Source organism: Carex rostrata, chromosome 18 (assembly GCF_964058835.1).
Source record: "Carex rostrata chromosome 18, lpCarRost1.2, whole genome shotgun sequence".
In the NCBI taxonomy this organism is placed as follows: domain Eukaryota; kingdom Viridiplantae; phylum Streptophyta; class Magnoliopsida; order Poales; family Cyperaceae; genus Carex; species Carex rostrata.
Genome location: NC_135935.1, coordinates 6,500,562 through 6,525,255, shown reverse-complemented (window position 1 = coordinate 6,525,255; position 24,694 = coordinate 6,500,562). Strand labels below are relative to the sequence as shown.

Below are 24,694 nucleotides of genomic sequence, written 5' to 3'. Positions count from 1 at the left end.
ATTCCTTAACTAAAGAATAAAACATTCAAATAAAAAATAAAATATTTAGCATAATATTCTTCTTATGATATAATTTTTTTTATATAATTACCCATTATCCAATGTGTACAAAATAACTTTCACCCGTATCCATACCCATTTATCTAACGAAAAAAAAAAATCTTACCCATACCCATCTTATCGAATACGATACGGGTAGGATAAACGGGTAAACGGATGTCATTGACACCCCTACTAACAACTGCTACGTCAATATGCAAATTTATATATGAATATGAGTACGTGGAGCATAACTAGGGTGTTCTTAAGTTTACAAAGAGACTCAAGTCTAAAACTTATCGAATCAGTTTCAAATAACAAATCCGAACCATTGAAAACTTTTGGAACTTAAGATAAAAAAATATGAATTTTATGTGGATAATTTTGGTTAAAGAGGAATAAACTGATATAATCTGTTTATAAAGAGGTTTACTGACATGTAAAACAGAGAAAACAATATAAGTTAAAAAAGAGTAATTAGTGCATCATTTAATGGTCACCAATTTCACCATACACATACCACTACAAGCCAATATTTGAAAGTGAGAAAAGGGATAGGGAAGCATGGAAGTATAGAACCAACCCAATTCCTTTGCTGCCACCCCTGTCGCCTCTTGCATGCTCCATCTCTCTTCTCTATCAACCATCGATCGTCTCTTATCTATATCTCTCTCTCTCTCTTTCTATTCCCTAGGCTGATCACCAGATGCCAGATGCCATATATATATATATGTAGCCTTATGGGCTGATATTTTCAACCACCAACGAAAACGAAATCAAAGAAACACTCTCTCTTTTTTTTTCTTTTCCTGCATCCTTTTTCCATCGGTTGTAAAAAAGCTAGATAAAACTATTTTCAAGGGTAGCTCTTGAAAATGAACAATTTTTTGGCTATTTCCAGGAAGGCTTGTTGCAACAGTAGTATTTCCAAGGAGGCTTGTTGCGACGGTAGTATTTCCAACGGATACCGTTAGTCTGTTATATAGCTATCTAGGACTTAATTGTAATTAGATAGAAGAGATGTATACCAGTAGCTATCATCTATATATAAATAGCGCTGTGTAAGATGTAACAGACAATCTGATCAATACAAGAATTACATTCAAGATTCAATTTCATATTCTCATCTAAACATATACGGTTTCACAAGAGAAAATAACAAGTTTGTGGTCACCCCTTAGTGGAATGAGAAGGCCAATTACCTCTGGAAACGATCAAAAGAGGAGGATTTCCGGTGCTTGACAAACATGACCAGCGACAGCCGGGTTGATCTTTTATAGCTTTAATTCTTTTCTTAAACCATTTTTGATATTGTGTGTACGTTCCTGAGGTGTTATTGTACAGGAAAATAGAAATGTGCATATTCTTTACTGTCGGCCTAAGGCACCCCAAGATATTCCATTTCCTGGAAAATTGCATGAGAAAATAAAGAGTTATAAGATTCAGTTTTTTTTTTTTTTTTTTTTGCACTTCTTTTTAGATCATAATTAATTATTCACTGACAGCTTATTCTACTCAACTGAATAATTAAGGAAGATTTTAAAAGAATGTAAGCACAGCTAACCCTTTTTTATCCAATTTTTAATATAAAATTTGTTCTATGCTCATTGCATGTTACGAATCGCATATTCGGATTGCATATGTATAAGTTGCCCATTAATTTTTTTTCTTCTTATTTTACAAATTGAATCGATCATAAACATTAACAACTATGGAACAAATATTATTTAGTAATATATGCAAATTGAATTTGCACCGTTGATAAGGCCATGTATGAAAGCCTCATAAAGCCCTTCCTAAAAAGCCCACTTAAGCAAAAGCCCGAAAGCAACACATTCAAACTCTTCTAAAACCCGGAGGCCCGGCCTGCCAATCAAACTCACGAAAAGCTTAAACCGAGAACCGATTAAGAACAAACCCGACCTGTTAGTCGAGCTTATAAAAGCCTAAAAACCAGAAACCGACAGAGCGCCCTATAAATACCCCAAGGTCCCCTGAGAATCCAGGACTGAGGGATAGAAAGATCACGTACGAAAAAGATAGAATAAACGTACCCATAAAAACCGGACTCGTCCCAAATCAGACACATAATAACTACTCACTTAACCCGCGAGGACAAAACACCCGTGCTTAGGACTCGCTAATTTTAATTACGCCCTAAATCTCAGAGAGAATAGGACGTATCAACCGTGATCGATGCATGCCTAATCTGCATGTATTTTGAACAAAGAGCTAGGTTTGTAATCCATATAGTAGCATGATTGCAGATTTGCAGTTCACAAAACACGATAAATTAGTTGAAATCAAGCCCAGTGCAGTACTCGTGCTATTTATTCTCTTGTCATAAGAACAAACCTGGCATAAACTAATTATCTAAAGAGATGGAACCTAATATAATCTCTTGTCATAAGAACAAACAGGCTGAACAGTTAACAAACAAAAATTGAATAGACTATAATCTGAACAAGGCCCGATGTTCGATTCATGTTCAAATTTATTCTTACAGACGAGCCGGATCTGAATAATTATTGAACAGCCCGTTCTATGTCCAGTAAAAAGCCCGTTCGATGTCCAGTGAACAGACCATTCGACCAGCCCGTTTGACCGCTCTTAAGTCACGCGACTCACGCCTCTTCATTGATCTTCTCCTGCCTCTCTCTCTCTCTCTCTGCACACTGCGTCTCTCTTCCACTGCTGCCTCTCTTCATCGTCTCTCTCATACTCTCGATCCGATTTTTAACTTATCTTGTTATAAAACTTCATAGCATTGTTCAGAATAGAAATTGAACATGTAGTTCTTCTAATCCATGGTTTCTGGTAAAATATACTAAAGGGTTCTAGTACCAAAATGGTGTTTTATGCTTCCTCCATATTTTTTTTTCCTTCTCTGTTATCTGAAATTGGATTTCTGATAAGAAAGGTTGGTATCTGAAATATGATCTCTATTTTTTTTTTTCCTGAATTGGGCATTTGATGATATATTAGTTGTATGTTCAAATGCTCAATTAGACACTCATAGCTATTACAGCTTTGTATCCATCTATAGTTGGTTACCTTTTCTATTTAAGTCAAAGTTATAACTTTATAATACTATACTTCTCAGGTACAATGGACATGAGATAGATTAACTAAACTTGACGTGGATTGCACATGTGAGATTGTAAAATTCTCTCCTGAGGGGGACTCTCTCCGGGTCACAATGTGCACGGATCCAGATATTCTTCGTTTGATTGTGCCGAAATTGAGGTAATCACCAAACCCATTTTCTTATTTGGTCTTCTCAATGAAGCACATCTATCAATTTCTTATTTGGAGATTCATATCAAGTTATAATTAAGTTGATAAATAAATTACTCTGATTTCTTTGAGATTCAATTGATTAGTTTCATATCACATTTGTTACTGTAGAACAGTAACTAATTAGTTTCCTACAGAAGCAAATATGAAATCGTAATGGTCTTGCTAAACACATTAAGGCTGTACCTTTGTGTTGCTCTAATTTGTTCAATTTGATTAAAGCCCCAAATTTTCCTGTTATATTTGATTGAAACCTTTTGTCAGTTTGAAATACTCTAAATGTGCTCAAACTGGAGCACATGACTTTGAAGTTTGTAAGTTTTGAAATTAACTTAAGTTTCTCTGAAGACAGTACTATGTGAATTGGTACCAGTACTGTACCGGTACCTTAGGTTGGGCCTTAATTCTGGTTGGGTAGGCTGCGATTTCTTGGCTTCTCTCTCTCCCATATTTCTTTTTCAGATTCAAAACCCAGCTGTAATTGTTGGCTATTTCTCTTATTGTAATTGCTTGTGGTTAGTTGAATCTGATTTTTTTTTAAATTGTGGGACTGTTCTTAAATTTAGGCCCTTGGTAATAATCTCTGATTAGAGGGACCAAAATGTAAAATTGGGATTTTTAACTCCATGAATTCATGTTCTAGTAGCAGATGCAATACAGAAGATTTTTAACTTCCTTATTTGGATAACATAATGCAATATATTTACGTACATCATGTTGCAGCAACATGCTGTACGTAAATATATTACATTATGTTATCTACGCTTCGCAAAAATATATCTATACTTTAGAAACTTATCGAATTATTATTTTTACAAGTATTTGGTCATATTTGAACTGTAACTGTCAAATTTGGTAATTTAGTAAAAAAAAAAAAAAAAAAATCTAGAATTCACTCAACATGCAGAGAATACATTACAACAGGTTATGCTGAGTAAAAAATATATTAGTTTAGAAATTGATCGAGAATTATTGGTGAAAGTTTTTGGCCATAAAATATAACCGCAAGTTTTGATGATTTAATCACTTGAAATGAGTCTAAAATTAATAAAATATTATTATAGTATGCATACGACATACTATTATTTCCTTACTGGAGGTTATATATATGCTATATAAAATATATCTATACATTCTACATTGATCGAGTAAATATTTGTACAAGTATTTAGTTATATTGGGAGTACTAGAATAATTTTATTAGTTTAATCACTTTAAATAAGTGCAGAATTAACAACAAAATATTTATAATGCATACAACATCAACATGATGTTAAATACATTAGAACAGTTATTTTTATTTAATGCGTAAAAGTAATTCTATACTCCAACCAACAGAACGTCATATAGTCCTGATCACTCACAACACTTTGAGATAATAAACTAGTTTTGCTTTCTTAAGAGCTAATTAAGATAGGTTTGCTGTGTGGCCACCGTCGACGTTAATCACGGCACCTGTTATGAAAGCAGCAGCAAGCAAGCACAGGAATGCTACCATAGATGCCACCTCCTTTGGCTCTCCGAAGCGTCTGAGCGGAATGCGGGACATGATTTGCTTATGAAAGTCTTCATTTTGAGTCACCTGTATAATCAAGCCGAGAGAACATGCATCAAATTTAGTAATTAATTGTTTTTGTTGGTATGCAAATGGCTATGTGTAACAATTAAGATATTGATGTCACATACTGACATTCAGCCAATTGCAACTATGGTATCCAGTTCTGAAATCTGTTGATATCTGATACTAAATTATTCCTCTTTCCAATTTTAAGAACAATTCCAGTACATAATACTTCATGCAACAATGACATCATTTTACTGATTTTAATTTTGAAACTAAAACCATGCCTGTGTTAGTTGTGTTAGTTGTGTTAGCAAAAACTCACCGACTCTGCGATAATAGTGTTGACGACCCCGGGTGCAACACAATTAACACGAATCATATCTGCTGCCCATTCACATGCCAAGGCTCTGGCCAGCTGATTCATTGCTCCTAACAAAAACCCAGAACATAATTAATACCAGAACAAAACATGTATGATATCAGCTTATATTCATGTTTCTGAGTTCTTTATTTTATTCATTTCAGTTACCTTTGGTTGAAGAATACACTACAGAACCAGGAAAGCCCTGTGAGCCGGCAATGGAAGAGATAAAGACGACACTGCCCCTACCCGATTCCTTTAGGAACGGATGTGCAAGTTGGGTAAGATGGAAACAAGAATCAAAATTTGTAGCCATCAAATTAGAGTACTCTTCCGAGGTATATTGTGTTACTGGTATCCATCCTGGGCCAATGCCACCTGCGTTATTAACCTGCCATTGGACAAGTTTAAAAAAAAAATTAAAATTTCTTGATTGTTTAAAATAGAAATTTGCCTAAATAATAATCTAAATTATTTGGGATGAAATTCTTGTACTTACAAGAATGTCCAACTTGCCGTTAAAAATAGTGCGAATTTTATCCATGAGCTCCTCTCTTTGAGAACGGTTTGACACATCGCAAATCGATCCAGTTACGCGAAGATTCATCAATTTACATTGATTTAGCATTGTGTTAAGTTCTTCCTCATTTCTAGAGCAAGTATGCACTGCAACTCCAAATCTAGCTAACTCTTCAACAATGGCCCGGCTACATAATTTAGAAAGCAAAGCTCAGAATTAATTCCCAAGGTTTATTTTGCCATTTAGATTTTTGTTAAGAGAATTTTAAAAGCTATCTTACTTATCCTTTTTAAGAAAATTAAGAATCTATTTGTAAGAAAAAGATCTTTTGAGAAAAGTTGAACAATAATTCTTTTTTTATTAAAGAAGTTACAACTTAAATAAAATTTAAGAATTGTTATAAAATAAATTTATATTATGGATGTTCATTTGAAACTCATCACTAATTGCATCAAAACTTCCCCTTAATGAAGTATGTTTCATCTTCTCACATTTATCAATGGAATTAAATTAGATGACTTGTTATTTATATTTTCTATCTATAAATAGGATTGTAAACTTGTATCATGGACACACAAGAAAAACATATTAAAGACAGCTATCTTATACATTCTCAATATCTTGTTTATTTGCTTTATCTTTATTTTATAACAAGAATTAATTTTTCAAATTTTTTTTTTTTTTAAGTTCAAAGATCAATATGAATTTTATATATGTGGATAATTTTGGTTAAAAGAGGAATAAACTGATATAAAGAGGTTTAGTGACATGTAAAACAGAGAAAACAAGAATAGTTAAAAAAAGATAATCAGTGCATCATTTGAAAATATAATATTTGAAAGTGAGAAAAGGGATAAGGATTAAGGAAGCATAGAACCAACCCAATTCCTTTGCTTCCACCAGTGACCAAAGCTGTTGCACCTTGCATGCTCCATCTCTCTTCTCTATCAACCATTGATCGTCTCTTATCTCTCTCTCTCTCTCTCTCTCTCTCTATTCCACAGGCTGATCACCAGATGCCATATATATATACTAGTAATTGTGCCCGTGCACAGCAACGGGAGTAAATTATGTAGTATAAAACATTAAGCTCCTTAATAAGGAGGAGAGATAATTTAAATCAAATTTGTAGAGAAAAATAGTTAAATACTATATTTATCTACAAGATAACACATGTGAACTCTAGTGTAATGGTAGAAATTTTGGCATCAACAAGATCCAACTGGGTTCGAATCCCGCCTTCAGCAGAAAAAAAATTCATCCAGGCACACAGTCTACGGGCACTGGAATCATATGCGGCGCGACCAATGCATACTTAAGTGTTGAAGCTCATAATTTGAAAAATTCATCTATGTGCGATCTGAAAATTAAACGGCTGAGCATCATTCCGAAAAAAAAATAGTAAATCAGGACCCTTACAGAATCTAGCCTTAATTATGACCTGGTATTTTCAACCAACAACGAAAAGGAAATCAAAGAAACACTCTCTCTTTGTTTTGTCTTTTTCTCTATTGAAGTTGATAGGAAACCAATTTCTGGATCCTTATCCTCCAAGGTAGCTGACTCAGCACAATTAAAAAGGAGGGCTCAGATTTAATTTCATCCGGTTCTTGTTTGGAATAACATAATTGAAAAGGAAGGCTCAGATTTAATTTCATCCGGTTCTTGTTCGGGATGACTGAGGGAGCAGTATTATTTGAACTTTGAGATTCGTGCCAAGTTAAAAATAACAATTTTGGACCATCCAATTTAATTATACTCAGTCGGTAACCTGAGAGGACGGATATTATCTATCCGGATCCTTAGACACGGATATATATTTGATATGCAAATATCTTTACGGATATGGATATAGATATAAATAGTAGATATATTCCATATAATTTAATATATATTATGAAAAAAATTTATGTTATTCATTATTAGAAATATTATGAACTTTGATACTTTTTAGTAAGATTTGTATATTTTTTTAAATAAATAATAGTATGAAAAATGAATTCAATATGTATCCGAAAAATAAAAGTGATACAAACATGATTTTACCACTATCCAATTCATTTGCACGGTTGCACCCCTACTCGAATGGATAGAATATGAATTAAATGAAGTTACTTATCATACTTGTATTTTTTTTAATTTATCTCGATTTTAAGAATCAGTTTTTTTTTTTTTAAATTTAGTAATTAAGACAATATTTTTTATATAGAAGGTTTTCTGTTCGAAATCTGATTAAAAAAAGTTAATGCACGTATTTAAAATTGTAAACCTTGACCATTGTTAATTAATACCAAATATAAGTTTTACTTATATTTCATTCGTGTGCTTATTAAATTTAATAGATAACTAACATATATATAATGAATAATTGACCCATATAAAAATATTGAAAGTTTTATAATTTATTTTATAAAATAATGAATAACAAATATATTAGCAAGCAACATGTTCATATATAGAGCAAAAGGTGTAATTTACTTTTATGTTGACAAATCCTTGGATCAATGTATCTGGACTTGCGTGATATTTAATTGTTTGTTCATCATGCATGAAAGAGATAGTGCAATAATGTTAATTGTGAAAATCACTTCAATTACGTATTGGATTTTGAGTTTGATTTTGATGTTCACATCACAAAGATGACTTTAATTGTCTATTTCAATTTTATCCAAAGATATTTATTATGTTTGTATCATTGATTTGGCCGGGTTTATAATTAAGTTCATGGCAACCGTTAATTTTCTAATTCAAAATAGTATGCCGTCATCGAATATAAACAGGGTATTGTCAAGTGATTAATCGATAATAATCAGAAATAATCGGTCGATTAGTCAAAAAAATTTATAACGGTTTGATCACCGCCAATGACTAATCGGTCAATTAATTAACCTAAACAGACATTTTTTACAACGCTAATTTATATACTTGCATGCCTTATTTAATTTTTAATCATAGCTTGATTTTAGTTTGATCAATATAATATCTATAATCTTAATTGGGATCCGTTAGAAATTACTGAATTACGGCTACGGAATTTTTTTTAATGTACTTAATTGATAAAAATATTGTAAAAAACTAAGAAATTTTTTTTTTGTGGGATTTTCCAATATTTTCTAAATTTGGTGTAATTGGGCGGCTAATTAGAAATGCGGTCATTTTTTTTAATACCAAAAAAAAAAAGTATTTTACAAAAGTTTGCTTTCTTAATTAAGAGCTAAGATAGGTTTGCTGTGTGGCCACCATCGACATAAATCACGGCACCTGTTATGAAAGAAGCAGCAGGCAAGCACAAGAATGCTACCATAGATGCCACCTCCTCTGGCTCTCCTAAGCGTCTAAGTGGAATGCGGGACATGAATTTCTTATGAAATTCTTCATTTTGAGTTATCTATATAATCAAGAGGAGAGAACATGCATCAAATTTAGTAATTGTTTTTGTTGGTATGTAAATGGCTAAATGTAACAATTAAGATATTGATGTCACATACTGACATTCATCCAAATTGCATCTATGGTATTCATGTTCTGAAATCTGTTGAGATCTGATACTAAATTATTCCTCTTTGCAATTTTAAATTGAGAAGCGCGCGCGCGTGTGTGTATCCCTTAGATGCACAATGGGATTTAAGAACAATTCTAGTAGTTAATTATAGTACTTGATGCAAATAATGACATAATTTTTCACAATTCTAGTTAGTTATGTTAGCAAAAACTCACCGACTTTGCCATAATAGTGTTGATGAGCCCAGGTGCAACACAATTAACACGAATCATATCTCCTGCCCATTCACATGCCAAGGCTCTGGCTAGCTGATTCATTGCTCCTAATAAAAACCCAGAACATAATTAATACCAGAGCAAAACATGTCTGATACCAGCTTATATTCATGTTTCTGAGTTCTTTATTATATTCATTTCAGCTACCTTTGGTTGAGGAATACACTGCAGCACCTTGGGGGTAGCCCGCTGAGCCGGCAATGGAGGAGATAAAGACGACACTGCCCCTACCCGATTCCTTTGGGAACGGATGTGCAAGTTGGGAAAGATGGAAAGAAGAATCAAAATTTGTAGCCATCAAATTAGAGTACTCTTCCGAAGTGTATTGTGTTACTGGTTTCCATCCTGGGCCAAGGCTACCTGCATTATTAACCTGCCATTGGACAAATTAAAAAAAAAAAATTAAAATTTCTTGATTGTTTAAGATAGAAATTTGCCTAAATAATAATCTAAATTATTTGGGATGAAATTGTTGTACTTACAAGAATGTCCAACTTGCCATTAAAAATAGTGCGAATTTTATCCATGAGCTCTTCTATTTGAGCACGGTTTGAGACATCACAAACCGATCCAGTTACACGAAGATTCATCAATTTACATTGATTTAGCATTGTGTTAAGCTCTTCTTCATTTCTAGAGCAAGTATGCACTGCAATTCCAAATCTAGCTAACTCTTCAACAATTGCCCGACTACATAATTTAGAAAGCTCATAATTAATTCCAATGGTATTATTTTGATTGCCATCAAATTAATTAGATTTTTGTTAAGAGAATTTTAAAAACTATCTTAGTTATCCTTTTTAAGAAAATTAATAATCTATTTGTAAGAAAAAGATCTTTTGAGAAAAGTTTAACAACAATTATTTTTAAAATAAAATTTACTGAATGAGTTAATGTTTAGGGATCAATTCGATTTTTTTTTTTTCTAAAATGTTCAAAGATAAAAAATATGAATTTTATGTGAATAATTTTGGTTAAAGGGGAATAAACTGATATAATATTTTTATAAAGAGTTTAGTGACATGTAAAACAGAGAGAACAAGAATAGTTAAAAAAAGAGTAATCAGTGCATCATTTGAAAATATAATTGAAAGTGAGAAAAGGGTGCATGAGGAAGCATAGAACCAACCCAATTCCTTTGCTGCCACCAGTGACCAAAGCTGTCGCACCTTGCATGCTCCATCTCTCTTCTCTATCAACCATTGATCGTCTCTTATCTATGTCTCTCTCTATATGCCAGATGCCATATATATATATATATATATATAGAGAGAGAGAGAGAGATGGGCTACGGTGAATTGCGAAGTAAAAAGCGTTTCTATTTCATGCCGTATTTTTATTTTGAAAGTTCAAACGACCGATCCGAACCGTTAGATGTTTAATCCATATTGAAATGTGCTTGGAGACCAAATTTTATATTTTTTGGAATTTTTTTACTATTTATTAAGAATTTTTTAAAATTGTTGTTTTGCTGTGAACAGTAAAATTTTCTGGACCATTAGATCAGCGACTTTCAAAATTGCTTAATAAATAGTAAAAAAATTCCAAAAAAATATAAAATTTGGTCTCCAAGCACATTTCAATATGGAGAACAAGATGAACGGTTCAGATCGACATTTTGAACTTTCAAATCGCAAAATATAAGCGTGAAGTAAAATAGTCGCTTTACTTCGCAACTCACTGTAGCCCATCTTTTATATATATATATATATATATAATTAAAGTTAATTAATGATGGTTTTTAATCATCAAATCGGTCAGGATCGATTTTATTTATTTTTATCATTTTAATCATCGGTGAGGAGTGAGGACTGAAGACGCTATTAATTAATATGGCAATAGCGTCTTTTTTTCGAGTGGAACAACGCAATAAACGCTATTTAAACCTTTGATTTATATACTTGCATGCCTTATTTAAATTTTAATCATAGATTGATTTTAGTTTGATCAGTATAATATCTATATATAATCTTAATTGGATCCGTTAGAAATTACGAATTACGGCTACGGATGTTTTTTTTTTAAATGTACTTCATTGATAAAATATTGTAAAAAACTAAGAAAATATTTTTAATTTTGTGGGATTTTCCAATATTTTCTAAATTTGCTGTAATTGGGTGGCTAAGAAATGGAACGATATCAAAAATGTTTTTTTTTTGGATTTTACTTATGTTTACTCGTGTGGTTCTTATTTGGTGAATCATGTGAACCAGATTACTGCACCAATTTGAGTTGCAACGGAAGTATATATCTGAGATTGTCCAATACATTCTTCATTCCTGGAGAATTGATATCCATCACCATCCAATGTTGCTTCTAAAAAGTTGGTTGTTAGAGAAATATCCTAATTAACATGAAAAATATCCCCGGATTTTATGAAGTAAACTTGTAAGCAGGGGTGGATTCAGAAATTTTATTAGAGGGAGGCAATAAAATATTGAATCGGGTTTAAATAACTAATCGGATTTAAATCCATTAATTAATTGGGTACTCGATAAAAAAAAACAATGATTTGACTTATATTTTTCAATGTTTTGACTTGTAATTTCTGATGCTTTAACTTATAATTCTAATTACCAATTATAATTCAAGAAATTTATTTTGATTTTAACATTAAAGTTAACTCGAATTACAAATCAAATATCAAGAGGGAAAAAAAAATTTCTAGGAGGCCGGGACAAAGTCGATCAGTACCGATATATCACCACTAAAACTCAAAATTCAGGGAGGCGGATGACCCTGCTTGTGAGTGAGTTGCTCTAGTGTTGGAAAAAATAAACTAGACACGTAAATGTACTGTCCATCATTTAAACATATATAGTTCATGTTAAATTTGACGCAATTCGAATTTATTTGGTGAAGATCAAAGAAACAATAAAAGTAAGCAGACCGTTCAAATTGATAAACAATTTCAAAACTAGACCAAACTTCACAAGTGCTATTTTAAGTCTTAATTTGGACAATGTTGGAAGGAACAAAATAGATGTAATTAACACAAAATTGGATCGATGTGCACTAAGTTAATTACTTCTTCTTTTTATTACATCTAACAAAGCACATAGATTGTTCAATTGAAGCTTATTATATCATGATGATATGGAGTTTTAAATAACTGAAAACCTTGTGTGAATATTCAAAGACGGAGCTAGATTTTCAAGTTATGGGAGGCAAACATGAATGAAGGTTATATGACTGATCTATAGCCTCCACTAATTAAAATAATGAATAGATGCACACAACTTGATAAAAATACAGTCCAACCAAAAGAACATCATGTAGTCCTGATCCCTCACAACAGTGAACACTGGTACTTGACTTGGAGATAATAAACTAGTTTGCTTTCTTAAGAGCTAAGATAGGTTTGCTGTGTGGCCACCATCGACATAAATCACGGCACCTGTTATGAAAGCAGCAGCAGGCAAGGACAGGAATGCTACCATAGATGCCACCTCCTCTGGCTCTCCGAAGCGCCTGAGTGGAATGCGTGATGTGATTTGCTTATGAAATTCTTCGTTTTGAGTCACCTATATAATCAACGATTTTCAATAAATATAAAAAATAGCAAAAAATTTCCAAAAAATTTAAAATTGGGTCTCCAAACACATATTAATATGGAGAACAAGATAAACGGTTCGGATCGACCGTTTGGATTTTGAAAAGTCGAATTTGGACGTATGGGATTTAAGAACAATTCCAGTAGTTAATTATAGTACTTGATGCAACAATGAAACCATTTTACTGATTTTAATTTCAAAACTAAAAGCATGCCGGTGTTAGCTGTCATGTTAGCAAAAACTCACCGGCTTTGTCATAATAGTTTTGACGAACCCGGGTGCTACACAATTAACACGAATCATATCTCCTGCCCATTCACATGCCAAGGCTCTGGCCAGCTGATTCATTGCTCCTAACAAAAACCCAGAACATAATTAATACCAGAACAAAACATGTCTGATATCAGCTTATATTCATGTTTCTGAGTTCTTTATTATATTCATTTCAGCTACCTTTGGTTGAGGAATACACTGCAGCACCTTCGGGGAAGCCCGCTGAGCCGGCAATGGAAGAGATAAAGACGACACTGCCCCTACCCGATGCCTTTAGGAACGGATGTGCAAGTTGGGTAAGATGGAAAGAAGAATCAAAATTTGTAGCCATCAAATTAGAGTACTCTTCCGAAGTGTATTGTGTTACTGGTTTCCATCCTGGGCCAAGGCTACCTGCGTTATTAACCTGCCATTGGACAAATTAAAAGAAAAAATTAAAATTTCTTGATTGTTTAAAATAGAAATTTGACAAAATAATAATCTAAATTATTTGGGATGAAATTCTTGTACTTACAAGAATGTCTAACTTTCCGTTAAAAACAGTGCGAATTTTATCCATGAGCTCCTCTCTTTGAGAACGGTTTGACACATCGCAAACCGATCCAGTTACGCGAAGATTCATCAATTTACATTGATTTAACATTGTGTTAAGCTCTTCCTCATTTCTAGAGCAAGTATGCACTGCAACTCCAAATCTAGCTAACTCTTCAACAATTGCCCGTCTACATAATTTAGAAAGCAAAGCTCAGAATTAATTCCCAAGGTTATTATTTTGCCATTTAGATTTTTGTTAAGAGAATTTTAAAAACTATCTTAGTTATCCTTTTTAAGAAAATTAAGAATCTATTTGTAAGAAAAAGATCTTTTGAGAAAAGTTGAACAATAATTATTTTTAAATAGAATTTAAGAATCATTTTTTTGTAACTGAATGAGTGAATGTTAGGAATCATTCTTTTGAGAAAAGGGATAGGGAACCAACCCAATTCCTTTGCTGCCACCAGTGACCAAAGCTGTTGCACCTTGCATGCTCCATCTCTCTTCTCTATCAACCATTGATCGTCTCTGATCTCTCTCTCTCTTTCTATTCCACAGGCTGAGTTTTTTTTTTTTTTCAAAGCCCTTGGGCAAACACAGGCTGAGTTGTTGCATATGTATACCAGATGCCATATATGTAGAATCCGTATCACTCCAGGTACCTGAGGTGCAAGTGGCAATTCTGAACCGTTTATTTTACTTGGCACGAATCTCAAAGCAAACCCCCACCACTCACCAGACACTGAATTGAGTTTGACCATAATGGGAATATTAATCTGGGCCGTCCATTTTTTCCAATTGCACCTCAGGTACCTGGGCAGACACGTATAGGCTGATATTTTCAACCAATTAACAACGAAAACGAAATGGGTTGGTTCTATGCTTCCCTATCGAGTTTGACCTGAATGGGATTAATCTAGGCCATCCATTTTTTCCAATTGCACCTCAGGTACCTGGGCAGACACGTATATCTAGGCTCATATTTTCAACCAATCCCTATCCCTTTTCTCACGTTCAAATGTTATATTTTCTAGCTGATAGCCGCTATCAGTTTTTTCAAAAAAAAAAAATGTTATATTTTCGATCGCTTTGTAGTGGTATGCATGTGTATGTTGAAATTGATGACCGTTAAATGATTCTTAATTCGGTTCAAATTTGTTTAAAAATAACAGTTTTGTAAAATACTTTACAAATAGTAAAAAAATTCAAAAAAAAAATGTAAAATTTGATCTACAAGTACATTTTAATATAAAGATCATAGTGAGTCTATGGTACTATGCATATTACGATTTGGCACCGTGCTACAGCTCTATGTTCGAGTTTTCAAATCCTAACGGTCGATCCGAACCGTTCATCTTGTTCTCCATATTAATATGTATTTGGAGACTAAATTTTATATTTTTTGAAATTTTTTTACTATTTTTTGAAATTTATTGAAAATCACTGTTTTTGGATGGTCCAGAATTTTCAGATCAAGTGATTTTGTAAATATCTAAAAAAATAGTAAATTTTTTTTTAAAAATGTAAAATTTGGTCTCCAAACACATATTAATATGGAGAACAAGATACGGTTCGGATCGACCGTTAGGATTTGAAAACTCGAATATAGAGCCGTAGCACGGTGCCAAATCGTAATATGCATAGTACCATAGACTCACTCTAAAGATCATACTGAACGGTTTGAATTTGAAAATTACAAAACCAAATTGTTGTAAGATGTTGTAACTTATAAATGTTGTAAGTGGATTCCTCTTCATATTCCATATAGTTTAATATATATTATGAAAAAAAATTATGTTATTCATTATTATAAACATTATGAACTTTGATACTTTTTGGTAATAATTTTATATTTTTTTAATAAATAATAATATGAAAAATGAATATCCAATCTGTATCCGGAAAATAAATGTGGATACGAATATAATTTTATCACTATCCAATTCATTTGCACCCCTACTCAGAATGGATAGAATATGAATTAAATGAAGTTATGTACTTATCATACCTATACTTAATCCCAATTAACCACTGAGGTTTTAAAATGGGCAAGAGAAAATAACAAGTTTATGGTTACCTCTCAGTGAATTGAGAAGGCCAATTACCTCTGGAAACGACCAAAAGAGAAGGATTTTCCGGTGTTTGACAAACATTTGGTTGAAATATGTTTGATGTGATTTTAGATGTTTTTAGGGGGGGTTTTTGCAATTTTTGCATTTTTTTTCCTTTTGGAGCTGATGGTGGCCACAAGAGCAGCACAAGCGGAAATGCTGTAGATATAATGTCTAGGTGTGTTGAGGGATGTTTTCTGAATTTTTTGGATTTTGGGCAGTTTTAATTTTAAGGGCTGTAGGCGTACTGGTACGGTGTGGAGATACAGTACTGGTACTAAGTTGTATATTTTCCTGATTGCTACTATCGGGTTTTAAAAAAAAAAGACAAACATGATCAGTAACGGCCGGGTTCTTTTATAGCTTTAATTATTTTCTTAAACCATTTTTGATATTGTGTGTATGTTCCTGAGGTCTTATTTTACAAATTGAATCAATCGTAAACATTAACAACTATGGAAGAAATATTATTTAATTGGTAATTAATATATGCAAATTGAATTTGCACCGTGATCGATGCATGCCTAATCTGCATGTATTTTGAACAAAGAGGTTTGTAATCCATATATAGAGTAGTAGCATGCATGATTGCAGATTAATTTGCAGTTCACAAATTAAAACACGATCAATTAATTAGTTGAAATCAAGCCCGGTGCAGTACTCGTGCTATTTATTCTCTTGTCATAAGAACAAATTAACCTGGCATAAACTAATTATCTAAAGAGATATATGGAGCCTAATATATATAATCTGTCCCGTTGTCTGCACAACGCTTCTGAAAAAAGATGTAGAATGTATGTATGCAAAATGCTGTACGTAAATATATATATTGCATTATGTTATCTACGCTTCGTAAAAATATATCTATACTTTAGAAACTTATCGAATTATTATTTTTACAAGTATTTGGTCATATTTGAACTCTAACTGTCAAATATGGTAATTTAGTAAAAAAAATCTAGAATTCACTCAACATGCAGAGAATACATTACGTACAACAGGTTTTGCTGAGTAAAAAATATATTAGTTTAGAAATTGATCGAGAATTATTGGTGAAAGTTTTTGGCCATAAAATATAACCACAAGTTTTGATTATTTAATCACTTCAAATGAGTCTAAAATTAATAAAATATATATATATATATATATATATATATATATATATATGTATATATATATTATAGTATGCATACGACTTACTATTATTTCATTACTAGAGGTTATACTAATTATATATGCTATATAAAATATATCTATACATTCTAAATTGATCGAGTAAATATTTGTAAAAGTATTTAGTTATATTGGGAGTATTAGAATCAATTTTATTAGTTTAATCACTTTAAATTATAAGTGCAGAATTAACAACAAAGTATTATAATTCATACAACATGATGCATGTTAAATACATTAGAACAGTTATTTTTATTTAATGCGTAAAAGTAATTCTATACTCCAACCAACAGAACGTCATATAGTCCTGATCACTCACAACACTTTGAGATAATAAACTAGTTTTGCTTTCTTAAGAGCTAATTAAGATAGGTTTGCTGTGTGGCCACCGTCGACGTTAATCACGGCACCTGTTATGAAAGCAGCAGCAGGCAAGCACAGGAATGCTACCATAGATGCCACCTCCTTTGGCTCTCCAAAGCATCTGAGTGGAATGCGGGACATGATTTGCTTATGAAAGTCTTCATTTTGAGTCACCTGTATAATCAAGCCGAGAGAACATGCATCAAATTTAGTAATCAATTGTTTTTGTTAGTATGCAAATGGCTATGTGTAACAATTAAGATATTGATGTCACATACTGACATTCAGCCAATTGCAACTATGGTATCCAGTTCTGAAATCTGTTGAGATCTGATACTAAATTATTCCTCTTTGCAATTTTAAGAACAATTCCAGTGTAATACTTGATGCAACAATGACATCATTTTACTGATTTTAATTTTGAAACTAAAATCATGCCTGTGTTAGTTGTGTTAGCAAAAACTCACCGACTCTGCGATAATAGTGTTGACGACCCCGGGTGCAACACAATTAACACGAATCATATCTCCTGCCCATTCACATGCCAAGGCTCTGGCCAGCTGATTCATTGCTCCTAACAAAAACCCAGAACATAATTAATACCAGAACAAAACATGTATGATATCAGCTTATATTCATGTTTCTGAGTTCTTTATTTTATTCATTTCAGTTACCTTTGGTTGAAGAATACACTACAGAACCAGGAAAGCCCTGTGAGCCGGCAATGGAAGAGATAAAGACGACACTGCCCCTACCCGATTCCTTTAGGAACGGATGTGCAAGTTGGGTAAGATGGAAACAAGAATCAAAATTTGTAGCCATCAAATTAGAGTACTCTTCCGAGGTATATTGTGTTACTGGTATCCATCCTGGGCCAATGCCACCTGCGTTATTAACCTGCCATTGGACAAGTTTAAAAAAAAAAATTAAAATTTCTTGATTGTTTAAAATAGAAATTTGCCTAAATAATAATCTAAATTATTTGGGATGAAATTCTTGTACTTACAAGAATGTCCAACTTGCCGTTAAAAATAGTGCGAATTTTATCCATGAGCTCCTCTCTTTGAGAACGGTTTGACACATCGCAAATCGATCCAGTTACGCGAAGATTCATCAATTTACATTGATTTAGCATTGTGTTAAGTTCTTCCTCATTTCTAGAGCAAGTATGCACTGCAACTCCAAATCTAGCTAACTCTTCAACAATGGCCCGGCTACATAATTTAGAAAGCAAAGCTCAGAATTAATTCCCAAGGTTTATTTTGCCATTTAGATTTTTGTTAAGAGAATTTTAAAAGCTATCTTACTTATCCTTTTTAAGAAAATTAAGAATCTATTTGTAAGAAAAAGATCTTTTGAGAAAAGTTGAACAATAATTCTTTTTTTATTAAAGAAGTTACAACTTAAATAAAATTTAAGAATTGTTATAAAATAAATTTATATTATGGATGTTCATTTGAAACTCATCACTAATTGCATCAAAACTTCCCCTTAATGAAGTATGTTTCATCTTCTCACATTTATCAATGGAATTAAATTAGATGACTTGTTATTTATATTTTCTATCTATAAATAGGATTGTAAACTTGTATCATGGACACACAAGAAAAGCATATTAAAGACAGCTATCTTATACATTCTCAATATCTTGTTTATTTTCTTTATCTTTATTTTACAACAAGAATTAATTTTTCAAATTTTGTTTTTTTTTTAAGTTCAAAGATCAATATGAATTTTATATATGTGGATAATTTTGGTTAAAAGAGGAATAAACTGATATAAAGAGGTTTAGTGACATGTAAAACAGAGAAAACAAGAATAGTTAAAAAAAGATAATCAGTGCATCATTTGAAAATATAATATTTGAAAGTGAGAAAAGGGATAAGGATTAAGGAAGCATAGAACCAACCCAATTCCTTTGCTGCCACCAGTGACCAAAGCTGTTGCACCTTGCATGCTCCATCTCTCTCTCTCTCTCTCTATTCCACAGGCTGATCACCTGATGCCATATATATATACTAGTAATTGTGCCCGTGCACAGCAACGGGAGTAAATTATGTAGTATAAAATATTAAGCTCCTTAATAAGGAGGAGAGATAATTTAAATCAAATTTGTAGAGAAAAATAGTTAAATACTATATTTATCTACAAGATAACACATGTGAACTCTAGTGTAATGGTAGAAATTTTGGCACCAACAAGATCCAACTGGGTTCGAATCCCGCCTTCAGCAGAAAAAAAATTCATCCAGGCACACGTTCTACGGGCACTGGAATCATATGCGGCGCGACCAATGCATACTTAAGTGTTGAAGCTCATAATTTGAAAAATTCATCTATGTGCGATCTGAAAATTCAACGGCTGAGCATCATTCCGAAAAAAAAATAGTAAATCAGTACCCTTACAGAATCTAGCCTTAATTATGGCCTGGTATTTTCAACCAACAACGAAAAGGAAATCAAAGAAACACTCTCTCTTTGTTTTGTCTTTTTCTCTATTGAAGTTGATAGGAAACCAATTTCTGGATCCTTATCCTCCAAGGTAGCTGACTCAACACAATTAAAAAGGAGGGCTCAGATTTAATTTCATCCGGTTCTTGTTTGGAATAACATAATTGAAAAGGACGGCTCAGATTTAATTTCATCCAGTTCTTGTTCGGGATGACTGAGGGAGCAGTATTATTTGAACTTTGAGATTCGTGCCAAGTTAAAAATAACAATTTTGGACCATCCAATTTAATTATACTCAGTCGGTAACCTGAGAGGACGGATATTATCTATCCGGATCCTTAGACACGGATATATATTTGATATGCAAATATCTTTACGGATATGGATATAGATATAAATAGTAGATATATTCCATATAATTTAATATATATTATGAAAAAAAATTATGTTATTTATTATTAGAAATATTATCAACTTTGATACTTTTTAGTAAGATTTGTATATTTTTTTAAAATAAATAATAGTATGAAAAATGAATTCAATATGTATCCGAAAAATAAAAGTGGATACAAACATGATTTTACCACTATCCAATTCATTTGCACGGTTGCACCCCTACTCGAATGGATAGAATATGAATTAAATGAAGTTACTTATCATACTTGTATTTTTTTTTTAATTTATCTCGATTTTAAGAATCAGTTTTTTTTTTAAAATTTAGTAATTAAGACGATATTTTTTGTATAGAAGGTTTTCGGTTCGAAATCTGATTAAAAAAAGTTAATGCACGTATTTAAAATTGTAAACCTTGACCATTGTTAATTAATACCAAATATAAGTTTTACTTATATTTCATTCGTGTGCTTATTAAATTTAATAGATAACTAACATATATATAATGAATAATTGACCCATATAAAAATATTGAAAGTTTTATAATTTATTTTATAAAATAATGAATAACAAATATATTAGCAAGCAACATGTTCATATATAGAGCAAAAGGTGTAATTTACTTTTATGTTGACAAATCCTTGGATCAATGTATCTGGACTTGCGTGATATTTAATTGTTTGTTCATCATGCATGAAAGAGATAGTGCAATAATGTTAATTGTGAAAATCACTTCAATTACGTATTGGATTTTGATTTTGATTTTGATGTTCACATCACAAAGATGACTTTAATTGTCTATTTCAATTTTATCCAAAGATATTTATTATGTTTGTATCATTGATTTGGCCGGGTTTATAATTAAGTTCATGGCAACCGTTAATTTTCAAATTCAAAATAGTATGCCCTCATCGAATATAAACAGGGTATTGTCAAGTGATTAATCGATAATAATCAGAAATAATCGGTCGATTAGTCAAAAAAATTTATAACGGTTTGATCACCGCCAATGACTAATCGGTCAATTAATCAACCTAAACAGACATTTTTTACAACGCTAATTTATATACTTGCATGCCTTATTTAATTTTTAATCATAGCTTGATTTTAGTTTGATCAATATAATATCTATAATCTTAATTGGGATCCGTTAGAAATTACTGAATTACGGCTACGGAATTTTTTTTAATGTACTTGATAAAAATATTGTAAAAAACTAAGAAATTTTTTTTTGTGGGATTTTCCAATATTTTCTAAATTTGGTGTAATTGGGCGGCTAATTAGAAATGCGGTAATTTTTTTTAATACCAAAAAAAAAAGTATTTTACAAAAGTGCCTCAAGTTTCGGTTTTTTTTTTAAATCTACCCAAACCGCAAGGCCCACGGGCCACCCACAATCCTAGCAGACCGCCTGGGGCAGTCCATTCTACATTGATCGAGTAAAAATTAATGCGTAATACATGCGTAAAATTAAATACATTAGAACAGTTATATATAATTAATGCGTAAAAGTAATTCTATACTCCAACCAACAGAACGTCATATATAGTCCTGATCACTCACAACACTTTGAGATAATAAACTAGTTTGCTTTCTTAATTAAGAGCTAAGATAGGTTTGCTGTGTGGCCACCATCGACATAAATCACGGCACCTGTTATGAAAGAAGCAGCAGGCAAGCACAAGAATGCTACCATAGATGCCACCTCCTCTGGTTCTCCTAAGCGTCTAAGTGGAATGCGGGACATGAATTTCTTATGAAATTCTTCATTTTGAGTTATCTATATAATCAAGAGGAGAGAACATGCATCAAATTTAGTAATTGTTTTTGTTGGTATGTAAATGGCTAAATGTAACAATTAATTAGATATTGATGTCACATACTGACATTCATCCAAATTGCATCTATGGTATTCAGTTCTGAAATCTGTTGAGATCTGATACTAAATTATTCCTCTTTGCAATTTTAAATTGAGAAGCGTGTGTGTGTGTGTATCCCTTAGATGCACAATGGGATTTAAGAACAATTCTAGTAGTTAATTATAGTACTTGATGCAAACTATGACATCATTTTACTGATTTTAATTTCGAAACTAAAATCATGCCTATGTTAGTTATGTTAGCAAAAACTCACCGGCTTTGTCATAATAGTTTTGACGAACCCGGGTGCGACACAATTAACACGAATCATATCTGCTGCCCATTCACATGCCAACGCTCTGGCCAGCTGATTCATTGCTCCTAACAAAAACCCAGAAGATAATTAATACCAGAACAAAACATGTCTCATATCAGCTTATATTCATGTTTCTGAGTTCTTTATTATATATATTCATTTCAGCTACCTTTGGTTGAGGAATACACTGCAGCACCTTCGGGGAAGCCCGCTGAGCCGGCAATGGAAGAGATAAAGACGACACTGCCCCTACCCGATGCCTTTAGAAACGGATGTGCAAGTTGGGTAAGATGGAAACAAGAATCAAAATTTGTAGCCATCAAATTAGAGTACTCTTCCGTGGTGTATTGTGTTACTGGTTTCCATCCTGGGCCAGTGCCACCTGCGTTATTAACCTGCCATTGGGCAAAATTATAAAAAAAGAAAAAAAAATCTTGATTGTTTAAGATAAAAATTTGCCTAACTAATAATCTAAATTATTTGGAATGAAATTGTTGTACTTACAAGAATGTCTAACTTGCCATTAAAAATAGTGCGAATTTTATCCATGAGCTCCTCTCTTTGAGAACGGTTTGACACATCGCAAACCGATCCAGTTACGCGAAGATTCATCAATTTACATTGATTTAACATTGTGTTAAGCTCTTCCTCATTTCTAGAGCAGGTATGCACTGCAACTCCAAATCTAGCTAACTCTTCAACAATGGCCCGGCTACATAATTTAGAAAGCAAAGCTCAGAATTAATTCCCAAGGTTTATTTTGCCATTTAGATTTTTGTTAAGAGAATTTTAAAAGCTATCTTACTTATCCTTTTTAAGAAAATTAAGAATCTATTTGTAAGAAAAAGATCTTTTGAGAAAAATTGAACAATGATTATTTTTTAAATAGAATTTAAGAATCATTTTTTTGTAACTGAATGAGTGAATGTTAGGAATCAATTCGAATTTGTTTTTTATAAAAAGTTCAAAGATAAAAAAAAATATGAATTTTATGTGGATAATTTTGGTTAGAGAGAAATAAACTAATATAATCTGTTTATAAAGAGGTTTAGTGACTTGTAAAACAGAGAAAACACAATAATAGTTAAATTAAAAAAAGAGTAATTAATGCATCATTTAATGGTCACCAATTTCACCATACAATACAACTCTACAAGCCATCGAAAATATAACATTTGAAAGTGAGAAAAGGGATAGGGAACCAACCCAATTCCTTTGCTGCCACCAGTGACCAAAGCTGTTGCACCTTGCATGCTCCATCTCTCTTCTCTATCAACCATCGATCGTCTCTGATCTCTCTCTCTTTCTATTCTACAGGCTGAGTTTTTTTTTTTTTTTCAAAGCCCTTGGGCAAACACAGGCTGAGTTGTTGCATATGTATACCAGATGCCATATATGTAGAATCCGTATCACTCCAGGTACCTGAGGTGCAAGTGGCAATTCTGAACCGTTTATTTTACTTGGCACGAATCTCAAAGCAAACCCCCACCACTCACCAGACACTGAATTGAGTTTGACCATAATGGGAATATTAATCTGGGCCGTCCATTTTTTCCAATTGCACCTCAGGTACCTGGGCAGACACGTATAGGCTGATATTTTCAACCAATTAACAACGAAAACGAAATGGGTTGGTTCTATGCTTCCCTATCGAGTTTGACCTGAATGGGATTAATCTAGGCCATCCATTTTTTCCAATTGCACCTCAGGTACCTGGGCAGACACGTATAGGCTGATATTTTCAACCAATTAACAACGAAAACGAAATGGGTTGGTTCTATGCTTCCCTATCGAGTTTGACCTGAATGGGATTAATCTAGGCCATCCATTTTTTCCAATTGCACCTCAGGTACCTGGGCAGACACGTATATCTAGGCTCATATTTTCAACCAATCCCTATCCCTTTTCTCACGTTCAAATGTTATATTTTCGATCGCTTTGTAGTGGTATGTGTATGTTGAAATTGATGACCGTTAAATGATTCTTAATTCGGTTCAAATTTGTCTAAAAATAACAGTTTTGTAAAATACTTAACAAATAGTAAAATAAATTAAAAAAAAATGTAAAATTTGATCTACAAGTACATTTTAATATAAAGATCATACTGAAC

At 32.5% G+C, this 24,694-nt stretch overlaps 5 protein-coding genes and 1 long non-coding RNA gene across 6 annotated transcripts; 1 reads left to right on the top strand and 5 right to left on the bottom strand.

The window, feature by feature from the left end:
• Window positions 1-384: 384 nt before the first annotated feature.
• Window positions 385-10,735, top strand: LOC144569135 (uncharacterized). The gene is made up of 3 exons (XR_013515982.1): window positions 385-466; window positions 6,540-6,574; window positions 10,607-10,735. It is a non-coding gene; the product is annotated as an uncharacterized LOC144569135 (long non-coding RNA).
• Window positions 4,560-6,811, bottom strand: LOC144569134 (tropinone reductase homolog At5g06060-like). Its single transcript, XM_078319334.1, has 5 exons — window positions 6,663-6,811; window positions 5,761-5,968; window positions 5,430-5,652; window positions 5,223-5,329; window positions 4,560-4,918 (listed from the first exon to the last, which is right to left on the bottom strand). The coding sequence occupies exons 1-5, from the start codon at window positions 6,734-6,736 to the stop codon at window positions 4,745-4,747; spliced, it is 786 nt and encodes a 261-aa protein (XP_078175460.1). The 5' UTR covers window positions 6,737-6,811; the 3' UTR covers window positions 4,560-4,744.
• Window positions 8,858-10,791, bottom strand: LOC144569133 (tropinone reductase homolog At5g06060-like). The gene is made up of 5 exons (XM_078319333.1): window positions 10,688-10,791; window positions 10,041-10,248; window positions 9,706-9,931; window positions 9,499-9,605; window positions 8,858-9,169 (listed from the first exon to the last, which is right to left on the bottom strand). Exons 1-5 carry the CDS (start codon window positions 10,759-10,761, stop codon window positions 8,996-8,998), a joined length of 789 nt encoding a protein of 262 aa, XP_078175459.1. The 5' UTR covers window positions 10,762-10,791; the 3' UTR covers window positions 8,858-8,995.
• Window positions 10,792-12,736: 1,945 nt separating this feature from the next.
• On the bottom strand, window positions 12,737-14,529 carry LOC144569124 (tropinone reductase homolog At5g06060-like). The gene is made up of 5 exons (XM_078319323.1): window positions 14,365-14,529; window positions 13,900-14,107; window positions 13,566-13,791; window positions 13,359-13,465; window positions 12,737-13,082 (listed from the first exon to the last, which is right to left on the bottom strand). Exons 1-5 carry the CDS (start codon window positions 14,436-14,438, stop codon window positions 12,909-12,911), a joined length of 789 nt encoding a protein of 262 aa, XP_078175449.1. The 5' UTR covers window positions 14,439-14,529; the 3' UTR covers window positions 12,737-12,908.
• Window positions 14,530-17,436: 2,907 nt separating this feature from the next.
• LOC144569129 (tropinone reductase homolog At5g06060-like) lies at window positions 17,437-21,724 on the bottom strand. Its single transcript, XM_078319327.1, has 5 exons — window positions 19,476-21,724; window positions 18,573-18,780; window positions 18,241-18,463; window positions 18,034-18,140; window positions 17,437-17,740 (listed from the first exon to the last, which is right to left on the bottom strand). The coding sequence occupies exons 1-5, from the start codon at window positions 19,520-19,522 to the stop codon at window positions 17,567-17,569; spliced, it is 759 nt and encodes a 252-aa protein (XP_078175453.1). The 5' UTR covers window positions 19,523-21,724; the 3' UTR covers window positions 17,437-17,566.
• A 142-nt stretch (window positions 21,725-21,866) lies between these two features.
• LOC144569125 (tropinone reductase homolog At5g06060-like) lies at window positions 21,867-23,955 on the bottom strand. The gene is made up of 5 exons (XM_078319324.1): window positions 23,791-23,955; window positions 23,089-23,296; window positions 22,754-22,979; window positions 22,543-22,649; window positions 21,867-22,189 (listed from the first exon to the last, which is right to left on the bottom strand). Exons 1-5 carry the CDS (start codon window positions 23,862-23,864, stop codon window positions 22,016-22,018), a joined length of 789 nt encoding a protein of 262 aa, XP_078175450.1. The 5' UTR covers window positions 23,865-23,955; the 3' UTR covers window positions 21,867-22,015.
• Window positions 23,956-24,694: the final 739 nt, after the last annotated feature.

Excerpts from the sequence above, each read along its gene's own strand:
- LOC144569133 (XM_078319333.1), bottom strand. The coding sequence starts at position 10,761 with ATGGTTGATAGAGAAGAGAGATGGAGCATGCAAGGTGCGACAGCTTTG. Across the intron at positions 9,606-9,705 it reads AGTGTATTCCTCAACCAAAG|GAGCAATGAATCAGCTAGCC; the intron begins GTAGCTGAAATG and ends GGTTTTTATTAG. Across the intron at positions 9,170-9,498 it reads ACACTATTATGGCAAAGTCG|ATAACTCAAAATGAAGAATT; the intron begins GTGAGTTTTTGC and ends TTGATTATATAG.
- LOC144569129 (XM_078319327.1), bottom strand. The coding sequence starts at position 19,522 with ATGCAAGGTGCAACAGCTTTGGTCACTGGTGGCAGCAAAGGAATTGG. Across the intron at positions 18,781-19,475 it reads GGTGGCAGCAAAGGAATTGG|CCGGGCCATTGTTGAAGAGT; the intron begins GTTGGTTCTATG and ends TAAATTATGTAG. Across the intron at positions 18,464-18,572 it reads ACGGCAAGTTGGACATTCTT|GTTAATAACGCAGGTGGCAT; the intron begins GTAAGTACAAGA and ends GTCCAATGGCAG.
- LOC144569134 (XM_078319334.1), bottom strand. The coding sequence starts at position 6,736 with ATGGTTGATAGAGAAGAGAGATGGAGCATGCAAGGTGCAACAGCTTTG. Across the intron at positions 5,330-5,429 it reads AGTGTATTCTTCAACCAAAG|GAGCAATGAATCAGCTGGCC; the intron begins GTAACTGAAATG and ends GGTTTTTGTTAG. Across the intron at positions 4,919-5,222 it reads ACACTATTATCGCAGAGTCG|GTGACTCAAAATGAAGACTT; the intron begins GTGAGTTTTTGC and ends TTGATTATACAG.
- LOC144569124 (XM_078319323.1), bottom strand. The coding sequence starts at position 14,438 with ATGGTTGATAGAGAAGAGAGATGGAGCATGCAAGGTGCAACAGCTTTG. Across the intron at positions 14,108-14,364 it reads GGTGGCAGCAAAGGAATTGG|ACGGGCAATTGTTGAAGAGT; the intron begins GTTGGTTCCCTA and ends TAAATTATGTAG. Across the intron at positions 13,466-13,565 it reads AGTGTATTCCTCAACCAAAG|GAGCAATGAATCAGCTGGCC; the intron begins GTAGCTGAAATG and ends GGTTTTTGTTAG.
- LOC144569125 (XM_078319324.1), bottom strand. The coding sequence starts at position 23,864 with ATGGTTGATAGAGAAGAGAGATGGAGCATGCAAGGTGCAACAGCTTTG. Across the intron at positions 22,650-22,753 it reads AGTGTATTCCTCAACCAAAG|GAGCAATGAATCAGCTGGCC; the intron begins GTAGCTGAAATG and ends GGTTTTTGTTAG. Across the intron at positions 22,190-22,542 it reads AAACTATTATGACAAAGCCG|ATAACTCAAAATGAAGAATT; the intron begins GTGAGTTTTTGC and ends TTGATTATATAG.